This window comes from Miscanthus floridulus, unplaced genomic scaffold (assembly GCF_019320115.1).
Source record: "Miscanthus floridulus cultivar M001 unplaced genomic scaffold, ASM1932011v1 fs_112_2, whole genome shotgun sequence".
NCBI lineage: Eukaryota > Viridiplantae > Streptophyta > Magnoliopsida > Poales > Poaceae > Miscanthus > Miscanthus floridulus.
This window is the reverse complement of record NW_027096205.1, coordinates 28,076-39,122: the sequence shown is the minus strand read 5'-3', so window position 1 is coordinate 39,122 and position 11,047 is coordinate 28,076. Positions and strand designations below refer to the sequence as shown.

General features: G+C 44.7%; 1 protein-coding gene across 1 annotated transcript; it reads left to right on the top strand.

The window, feature by feature from the left end:
- Window positions 1-6,926: 6,926 nt before the first annotated feature.
- LOC136530354 (F-box protein At5g03100-like) lies at window positions 6,927-10,449 on the top strand. The gene is made up of 6 exons (XM_066523106.1): window positions 6,927-7,454; window positions 7,538-7,864; window positions 7,957-8,579; window positions 8,708-8,869; window positions 8,960-9,110; window positions 10,212-10,449. The coding sequence occupies exons 2-6, from the start codon at window positions 7,570-7,572 to the stop codon at window positions 10,223-10,225; spliced, it is 1,245 nt and encodes a 414-aa protein (XP_066379203.1). The 5' UTR covers window positions 6,927-7,454; window positions 7,538-7,569; the 3' UTR covers window positions 10,226-10,449.
- Window positions 10,450-11,047: the final 598 nt, after the last annotated feature.

Genomic DNA, 11,047 nt, shown 5'->3' with positions numbered 1-11,047 from the left:
AGGCAGGCGTGCTTGTGCTGCTGACGGAGATGGTAAGGAAAAAATTGAACTAGGGTTCCTAGAACACACAAACTATATATATGATTGTTCAGATTTGGGGCAAAATACCTATGTTGAGCTTCTTTGGGCCTAATACTCGCATGACAACTCAAATAGTCGGGTTCCCCAACGGGTAACGGGGACGGGTAAACAGGGAACGTTCCCGTACCCGCTATACCCGTCGGGTATGGATTCTTGCCCATTTAGATGCCCGCGGTTAAAGATATGATCCCATCCCCGTCCCCTAATGGATCAAATACCCGTCGGGTATTGGGTATCGGGCCCGTTGCCATCTTTAGATCTACCATCTTTCACTTTAAGGAAATGCAAGGCTAAAGTTCGCTGCCAACAAGGTTGCCACCTCTTGTGTTACGCGTAATTGGGTGTGTCATGTCACTTATAAGCTTCTATAGTCGCACGAATGTGTGAGAAATGGCAGCACAAATTGTTCGGACAATTTAAATATCTAGTTTGTATCTGGCACATCATCTCACTGTCATTTCTTCTGCACAGAGATCATGAAGGTTTGTTTTATAATCTGGACCATTAATGTCCCTTCAGCATATACATGCTTTGGTTTAATGCCTATACGTTTGAGCTGGTAAGGTGACCTGTTGTCTTGTAGCAGTCAGTTCAATATCTCTCCGTGTTATTACGTGCAAAGGTTGAAAAGAACAAGATTGGAAAAGCAGAGATGACATGTCTCATTGGACATTTGGCAAATTTATATCCCGAAAAGACTGCCCTACACGCCAGGGCTTTACTCTTTTTACTGTTAGTGGTTAATTGGATAAAAGTAAAAGAGCAGTGGACAGCGGTGGAATATATGAAAAAGATATATTTCCGGCTCCATACCCTAAGACCACGGTTATATATCCTGGTGGAGAGCTGATGAGAATTACTTCTCCATTTACACTATAAGCCGAGAGCTTAAAAAAATCGATCTCCATCCCTTCCCACTCTTCTCAATTTATTTGCCACAGGAATCACTTCAGAATTGATTCTCAGAATTGATTCTCACCTGCTCCCCACCTTGCTCCCCCACCAGAATAACTCCTTCGGAGAATCAAGAGGTGAAACCTAAGAATCCGTAATGAGAGCTCTACCAAAGTGGCCCTATGCCCATATTTGGTTCAGCTTTTGGAAGACAAAATTCCTTCCTTTGTCCTAAAAAAAGTTGGGCTTCCTTTCTTAGCTCATTTATAGATTCTAAGTTACATATTTTAGATTTTTTTTGCATTTTCAATTTCTGTAGGATTGCAATTGACATGCAACTTCAACCGTATGCTTTTCTTGTTCCTATGTTTTTGAAAATCCTATGTCCCGAAGAGGCCCGTAGCCTCGAATCCTACTTTGGTTCCTCATATGGCCATTTCATCAGATTAGACCTCTAACGGTATTAGTGGGGGATAAAATGACGTTTTAACCTTTGGCAAAATAGGTATGTTCAATTTTTATATACTCGCTTCGTCCCTGAATAAATCAATTTCTATAGTTGTCTTTAATCAATCTTCATTTAAGTTTGACCGGATTTATAGAAAAGAGCAACATGATTTATGATACCAAATTAATATAATTAAATCTATTATAAACTATATTTTTTATAATATGTTTATTTGGTGTCACAAATATTTGTACTTGTTTGTATAAATGCAGTCAAAGATAAAAAAATAGACTTAAGACAATTTTATGAATTATTTTTTTCAGCGACAGGGAGTATTTTATTTTGATGATTATTTGAAAAAAGGGATCAAGTCCATTTTTGGCCCTTCTTTTAACACCTAACTGTAAACCGTCTAACTTTTACACTTCAACTGTCAAAGCCGCCTCCGGTGTTAAAATTGAATGGTTTTGATAGTTTCGGTGCCAAATTAGACAAGCAAGAGTTAAGGGGCAAAATGGACTTAATCAAGTACTTTAGTTTTTTTTAGACATTTATAAAAAAATATTTATCTAGATTTACTTATTGATAAATATTTACATGTATTAAAATATTTATTAGATAATGTGTAGATAAACATTTTGTGATAAAAATCCACTAAAAACACTCAAAAGTTGTCATTCTTTTTATGATAAAAAATCTCATAATGTGTAGATACATATTTTAATACATATAACTATTTATTAATAAGTAAATCTAAAGGTATAAAACTTTTCATAAATATCTAAAAAAACTAAAGTGCTTAATTAGGTCTATATTTGTTACTCAACTCTTGCTTTTGTCTAAATTTGGCACCTCAAATATTAAAACCGTTCAACTTTGACCTAAGATACAGTTTTGAGTGGTTTTTAGATAGCTCTGGGTCAAAATTAAAAGGATTTAGACAGTTGAGCTGTCAAAATTAGATGATGTTGTAGTTGGGTTAAAATTAGACAAAAACAAGGGACAAAAATGGATTTTATAATCCTTTAAAAAAGGCGCTACAGCTAAGACCTTGTTTAGTTCCTTTCCCTAAAGTTTAGTACATATCTTGGATATTTGGACACATGCATGGAGTATGAAATATAGACTAAAAAATAACTAATTACACAGATTGCGTCTAATTTGCGAGACGAATCTTTTAAGACTAATTAGACCATGATTTGACAATGTGGTAGTTATAGCTGGTTGAGGAGAGAGAACAGCGGTGAAATGACATTCTTGCCCTTACCGCTTTCTTCTTCCTCTCTCCCTTTCTCTTTTTTCTGTTTCCTGTCCATGGTGCGGCCGTGAAGGCGCACTCGAGCAGGCGGGGCCGCCGGGGTGCCACGACCGCTGACCAACCGCCTCCCACCGTTGACGTCGTACGCCAACGGATGAGGACCATAGCTGTCGGCGAGTTGTGCCTTGCCCCATTGCCGGCAAAATATCTCCGGCGAACCCCGCCGCCCCTCGGCTATTAAAGCCGGCCATGGCTGCGGAGGCCTCGTCTTGCCCCGTGCCGTGAGCTCCCACCACTTGAGCTGAAGCCGCTGCCGTCAACATCACCGCCGTCGCCGTGCTCTGCTCTGCTTGTTCCCTCTTCCTGGTCAGCCTCTCCCATCTGCTTCTCTTTTCCTTACCCTGCTTCTCTTTCCCTTACCCTGCTCTCCTCCACGTCGGGCGCCGTCACCGCGAGCCACCCGGTTAGCTCGCACCGAAGCTCCGACCGGCCTCGTGCCGGAGTGGAGTGCCGCCGCGACTGCCGTCGCTTGCACATGACGCCGTCAGCCTTTGCGCCGCCCTCACCTCGCACGCGCTGCCACCGCCGTGCTCTCCCCTGCTCCATCTCCATCTCTCTCCCTCTGCTTACTCGCTCTCTTTCTTTCCCCTTCCCTTCCCCGCCTTGCTCTGCTCCTCCCACCTAGAGCCGCCGCCGTCAGAGCTAAAGGACGTGCCTAGGCCAGGACCACTGAAGGGTCGAGATGGCGACTAGAGGGGGGGTGAATAGTCTTTTCTAAAACTTAATCGCGTCGGCTAACCGATACAAATGCGGAATTAAAACTATCGGTCTAGCCAAGACTATACCCCACTATATGTGTTCACTAGCACCTTGCAAAGATAACAATTATGCAACAAAGGTGCCGGGCTAGCTAGAGCTCTCTTAATCAATTCTAGGAGCAAGGTCACACAAACATATGCCACTAGTATTTTAAGCAATGGGGAGCTCCTACACATGCTAATAAGCAAAAGCACAAAGCTAACTAAGCTCACTAGTAATGCTCAATAATAAGGCAACCAATGCCTAATTAGAGAGCGCAAATACTTAGCTACACAAACTAAGCAATGTGACTAACAAGGTTACTAAAACCAAATTAGCTACGCAAGGGAGCTACTTCTATGCTACACAAGCAAGAAGTTAATTAGCAAGCTACACAAGCTATCTAATTACAAGAGCAACTACACAAGCTTAATATGTATAAAAGTAATTGCTAGCTTGTGAAATGGGGATGCAAACCAACGGGAGGAACAAGGTTGACACGATAATTTTTCTCCCGAGGTTCACGTGTTTGCCAACACGCTAGTCCCCGTTGTGTCGACCGCTCACTTGGTGGTTCGGCGGCTAATTAGCATCACCCGCTAAGCCCGCACATCGGGCGCCGCAAGAACCTACCCCTTGAGTGAGGGTAGCTCAATGACACGCTTTACTAGAGTTGCTCTTCGCGTCTCCCGCGGGGCGAGCATAATGCCCTCACAAGCACTTCTCTGGAGCGCCGCACAAGCTTCTTGCGGGCTTCGACAGAGACCACCACCAAGCCGTCTAGGAGGTGGCAACCTCCAAGAGTAACAAGCACCACCGGCTTGCAACTCAATCACCTAGTGCCACTCGATGCAACCTCACGATGCAATCGCACTAGAATCGCTCACTCACACAATCGGATGATCACTATCAAGTATGTGTGATATGGAGGGCTCCCAAGCACTCACAAGCATGGACACTAAGTCCCCTTAGGTGCTCTGCACCAGCCATGGTCGAAGGCCACTTCTATTTATAGCCCCAAGGGCTAAACTAGCCGTTACCCCTTCACTGGGCGTTTTTCGGGCCGACCGGACGCTCCGGTCGTGTTGACCGGAGGCTGGACCTCAGCGTCCGGTCGCCCGCAGATGGCCACGTGTCCCGATTCCAACGGTCACTTGACCTGACCGGACGCAGCAGCTTCAACTGACCGGACGCTGGACCCCAGCGTTCGGTCGTTTCTAGTAAGCTCCCCGAGGCGTATTTCTTCGACCGGACGCGTCCGGTCCACCTTGACCGGACACAGACCAGCGTCCGGTGCAATACCCTCGGTACTGTGCCGACCGACCAGCTCGACCGGACGCAGCCTATCAGCGTCCGGTGCTTTCAGACCCAGCGTCCGGTCAGTTGACCGACGCCAACGTCTTCGCGACCAACTCGTTTTCACTTCTAACTTCTTCACCCTTGCTCAAATATGCCAACCACCAAGAGTATGCATCCGGCGCAATAGAAAATAGGCATTCCATTTTCCCGAAAGCGCCAAATCCTGCCGACCCAAACCCATCTCAACCCTGCAAACACCACCTCCTTTGTAAATGTGTCAACACCACCAAGTGTACACCACCATGTGTATGTGTGTTAGCTTTTTACAATCATTTCCCAAAGGATGTTAGCCACTCAACTTGCCACGCCACTCGATCCTAGCGACGATGCAAAGTTAGATCACTCGAGTGGCACTAGATGACCGATATGCAAATAAGTTTGCTCCTCTTGATAGTACGGCCATCTATCCTAAACCCGGTCATGAACTTCTCTACACACCTATGACCGGTGAAATGAAATGTCCTAGGTTATACCTTTGCCTTGCGCATTCCATTCCATCTCCTCCAATGTTGATGCAACATATGCACCAACATGATCAACAATGATATGATCCACTTCATATCATCACGTGATCATATTGGTTCATCGATCTTGACTTTACTTGCCCTTCACCGTTGCCATCGTCCATCGGCGCCAAGTCTTGCTCAAGCTTCACCGCCACGCGGTCCATCACTCCAAAGCCTTCGACTTGCCCTTCACGCTTACAACCGGTCCATCAAGCCAAGTCTTGTCTTGATCTTCTCCACCTTGATCACATGACTCAATGTCATGTCTCATGTGCATTTAAGCTCCTTCATCATCACATGTGTGAGCTTTGCAACATCTCTAAGCCATTTTCACTTTCATGGCATATGTTGCTCACACACATGTACCTGTGGACTAATCACCTGTGTATCTCACATAAACACAATTAGTCCACCTAAGTTGTCACTCAATTACCAAAACCAAACAAGGACCTTTCAACCACGCGCGGAGCCATGCTCTGCCCAAACAAGGGCTGGGCGGAGAAGCGGACGAGGCCACGGGGGCTTGGCTCGTGGCGGCAGCAGGTCAGCGGGCTATAGCGGCACACGAGCTCCGAAGCAGCCTCCTCCACCACACTAAGCTACCGGGATGTCCTGCTCCGTGCTTGTCTTCGAGGCGCCGCCGCCCACCTGCGCCCGCGCCGGCCTAGAGAAGGGGCGCTCATCTGTTGCTCCAGGCAGGCGTAGCTCGTCTGTGGCCAGGGATGCACGACCTCCACTGGCGAGGAAGCAGAGACCACGAGCAGAGGAGGCACGGGGTCTCGGTGAGAAGAGGAGGAAGAAATAGATGACAGGTGGGGCCTGCGCGTCAGTGAGAGGGAGAGGGGCGGACCCAACTGTGGCTCAGGGGCATCGGATGTCAAAATGAAAATTTCTCTCTCCTCATCCGGCTGCAACCGGTCCGTGGTGTCCTGTGGCCTAATTTCATCGAACCAGAGTGTCTTCTGTCAAACTGCTAAAAACAAGGTGTCCGCCAGCAAAGGCCCATCACTTTGAATGTCCGCTAGATAATTGTCCCTTCTTTTTATGATAAAAATCTCATAATGTGTAGATAAATATTTTAATACATATAAATATTTACTAATAAGTAAATCTAAAGGTATAAAACTTTTCATAAATCTATAAACTCTATAAAGCTAAACCCCACTAGCTATTTCTCTAAATATGCAAGATGTCCACCTAATCAGTCCACTATCGGATGTATTTATGACCAACTAGCATTTGCAATTATGATCTACATGTCAGCAAGATACATCATCCAATAACATGTATTTAGTTGTCCACATCAACTAGCCACGTCATCCACTAACATTAACTTATAATTGTCTATTTCTCTAAACATGCAATCTGTCCACCTAATCAGTCCACTATCGGATGTATTTATGACTAACTAGTATTTGCAATTATGATCTACATGTCAGTAAGACACATCATCTACTAACATGCATTTAGTTGTCCACATCAGCGTGTCACGTCATCCACGAACATTAACTTATAATTGTTGATCCCTTTGTATAAGTAATTTTATTTTTATCATTAATTCCTGCTGCAACGAGGGTATTCACCTAGTATTAAAAAACTAAAGTACTTAATTAGGTCTATATTTGTTACTCAACTCTTGCTTTTGTCTAAATTTGGCACTCAAATATTAAAACCGTTCAACTTTGACTTAAGATACAGTTTTGAGCGGTTTTTAGATAGCTCTGGGTCAAAATTAAAAGGATTTAGACAGTTGAGCTGTTAAAATTAGATGATGTTGTAGTTGGGTTAAAATTAGACAAAAACAAGGGACAAAAATAGACTTTATAATCCTTTTAAAATGGCGCTACAGCTAAAAGCTATCGTGGCTGCAAAATATGATATGTGGAGCCCGCTTGTCAGTGCGGCTACTCGACTCCCAGAGTCCCACTGCCTCGTGGCTCGTGCCCTGCTTCGCCTCGACACTTCCGTTTCCCCACCACCCCTCTCAGATTCTGACTCCAGTGCTGACCACCGGCAGGCCGGCACTCTCGGCCTGAAATTTCTTCTGCTTCTCCCAAGCTCCACACGTCTCGGGTGAGATTACAGCTAAAGCAGCCGCCGGAGAGTTGAGGTGGTGGCCGCCATCCGAATCCGCCTTCCTTCTCTGCTCGCTTTGCACCGCCTCTAATCGTTTCTTCTTTCTTGGTTCCGCAGCGTCAGTCGGCGCCCACCACCTGCTTGACAGAATGCATCGAGTAAAAAACAGCAAGATGGCGGTGCCTCCGGCGGATGGCAGCGGATGCAGCATAGACGCCATGCCAGACGGCATCCTCGAGCACATCCTCGGCTTCCTGCCGGCTCCGGAGTCCGTGCGGACATGCGTGCTTGCTCGGCGCTGGCGCCATCTCTGGAGGTTCGCCACGGGAATGCGTGTCGGGTGCGGCAGTGACGATGATTTCCTGACGCCGGCGAAGGAGCGCCGGGAGTTCATGGACCACGTGCTCCTCGGTGGAGAATCGCCCCTCGACACGTGCGAGTTCAGCAGCATGTTCGCTTGATCATATCTGTGTTTTCCTCGTACAACAAAACAGCACCAGCCGGCTTATAAGCCATGTAAACGATCAAGCGAACAGGTGAGCTCGGTGAGTTCCAGCACGAGGACGTGCGCCGGGTCAACCACTGGCTCCGGCATGCTATGATGCGCAAAGTGCGTGTGTTCAGTCTCAATATGTCTCCAGTGGAGGCTCCAACTCCATACCTCGAGCTAGATGATCAGCCGCTCGCTTCCCAGCACTTGACAAGGCTAGATCTCTCTTATGTACAGGCCCGCAACAGTTTCCTCGACTTCTCGAGCTGCCTGTCGTTGGAGAATCTAGTGCTGCGATACTGTGAGTTCTGGTCTGCCACCATGATTTCATCCAAGTCACTGAAACATCTAGCCATCATTAGCTGCAGTATCACAGCTTCCGCATCCGAGCATCCCCGCCTCCGAATTTATGCCCCACATTTGGTTTCTCTTCACATAGATGATATTGAGGGGAGAACTCCCGTTCTTGACAGCATGCCATCATTAGTGGAGGCTTTTGTCCGAATAATTGATGATTGTGAGGATACTTGTGACAAACTACTGGATAACTCAGAGTGTGGTTGTGAGTACTGCACCACTTCTGGTAATGGCGGTGATGATAACCATTGTGTGCTTCTAAAAGGTTTATCAGAAGCTAAGGATTTGGAGTTGATTTCTTCACCAGAATTGGTACGCCTACATTTTTCCCTCAGTTATTTATGACAAGTCGCTCCCCCTTTTCCCTCAATTTTAGATGCATTCTCACAAACTAGGCTTATTTCAGATCATTTCGTCTTATTTGCTTGCAATTTGTCCAGTTTATCTTCAAAATGGATTTGAGACTGTGCCCTACATTTAGCAAGTTAAAGACTCTGTTTCTCAATGAGTACTGGTGTATGCCTGATGACTTCACTCCGTTAGCTTGTATCCTTGAACACTCACCAGTTCTAGAGGAGCTCACACTTGAGCTCTTTTGTGAGGTACGTGCTTTATTAATGAACAATTGCTGCCTATACGAATAGTTACACTGCTGATTGTTCTTGAGAAGAGAATGTTTCATTTCATTGCAGAGTTCTGAGTATGAAGTGGAAATGGAAGGAAGATTTAGTGTGGAACGACCAACTAAAATTTCAGAACACCTTGACATTGTTGAAGTCAAGTGTCAAGATGTTGATAAGAGAGTTCTCAAAGTTTTAAAGTTCCTGTGTACCTTTAACATACGTAAGCTAACCTGCAACTTCACTCGTGCTTCTGTCCATATGTTCACTAGAAAAATCAGGAATGCTAGAAGCAAAGATACAAAACTGTTCACCAAGATATAATGGAGTTATGTGTGTTATCTAAATTAAGTTGCATTGCATAGACATTAAGATGGTATATTGATTTCTAGAATAGTTCTAAACCTTTACTTAATGAGTTTGGAATGGACACAAATGACTCAATTGACTTGTTCTGACAATATTCTAGCTTTCTGGTTAGTACTAGTGAACAATAGCACCAATACCATTGTTTAGTTGTTCTAAGCAATAACACAGCATGTTGACTTGCCTCCCACTTTTCTTATAGTCTCCAGTGAATTGCTTCTCCATTTAATTGACTGCGGATACATTTACTCACCCTTTTCAGTAATCATTTTATATGTATGTGTGTAACAAACATAAGCATGGTATTCTTACACTGTAGCTTTCTTCTTCAATCTTATTTGTTTCTTGGAATATGTGCATAACTTACTAATCAGTATAATATAGTTGCATGTCTGATTTATTTTTTTACCTGTTTTTTTTAAGTATCCTCTGCTCTGCAACTGCTTATGGCATTAACCTTAGCCCCCTGCTTAAGATTGTAGAAGCATGTGCTCGCATGTGTTTTCTATGTTGATCTGAATTTTCGTGTTTCTACGGGTTGCACATTTATGAAAATAGTCTGTGCCCCCTTCTTTTTGCTCCCATTGTCCATCCGTTGCCTTGCATCTGAACTGTAGCATATAATTGTGTTCTTCGTTTTGAAGGTTCAAATTCTGTGTTCAGAAAACATGTACTCTGCATTCTTCTTTAAGGACAGTTTACCTCGATGTGTACTAGTTCGAAGTAGAAACAGAGTGTGTATGGCTAAGAAACTGTCTGTCAAACACAGGTCAATGTTTTGGTTTACTGTCAAGTTAATTGAACATGTTAATCAGATTAGGCTGAATGTTTATCAAGTGAATTTCTTATCCGAGGAAGCCTGTTTCTGCATTTTTTTAGCCTGTGTCAAGCAATTGAATTTGTGTTTCTATACATAATAATCACTATAAACTTATTTTAACTTACACTTTTTTTACAGGTTTCAGTTTTTAATCAGAGGTGCATTGATCTTCTGCTGCTCACCGTTAGGGAATGCAAGGCTATAGTTCGCTGCGGCAAGGCTGCCATCTTTTGTATATGCATGGGTAACTGGGTATGATATGTCAGTTTTAGATTTGCAGTCCCACGAACGTGTAAACTGGCATCATATATCGTTCACTACTTCAAATGACACAATGATGTGCCACTCCATGTGACCTTAATCATTTTGCAATCAGTTCACGATGATTTGTTTGACAATATGATCCAAATAGTGTGCTTTTAGCATACTTTGATCCACGTTGAGCCGAGCTGGGAGCTGCCACGTGACCTCTTTTGAGGGCCATTTGGGCTTTTCGATTGATGTTCACTGCAATCAGTTGAGTTACCTGTGTTATTGTGTGATACTATTCCAATGGTCTTCACATAGCAAGATTGGAATGAAAAACAGGGCATGCTCATTTTGACGTAGGGAAATTATATTCACAAGACCGTAATTGTTGGACCTATTGCTCCTAGTAAATTTTTCTTGTTTTTTGATCAACTATTTGAAGCAGGGCAGTCAAGGACATTGTAAGAGTTCTTCTCGGAATGGTGACCTTAACCCCCCAAAAAATACGGAGAGGCTAGCGTCCGGACGCATGCCCACGCCTGCTGTCCACTTAGATTCGCGCGCCGCCTGCGATGGCACTGTTTCACACACGCACACAGGACGGCCCCACACCGTCCGGATGACTCACCCCTGCCCCTCGGCTTAATCCTCGCGCGGACGCGTCAGGTGCCGATCACCTCCACCTCATCGGACTCCTCTGCTGAGGAATCGCGCGGACCTCTTCC

Coding starts and splice junctions, on each gene's coding strand:
- LOC136530354 (XM_066523106.1), top strand. CDS start 7,570: ATGCATCGAGTAAAAAACAGCAAGATGGCGGTGCCTCCGGCGGATGGC. Junction 7,865..7,956: donor CCTCGACACGTGCGAGTTCA/GCAGCATGTTCG, acceptor TCAAGCGAACAG/GTGAGCTCGGTGAGTTCCAG. Junction 8,580..8,707: donor TGATTTCTTCACCAGAATTG/GTACGCCTACAT, acceptor CAATTTGTCCAG/TTTATCTTCAAAATGGATTT.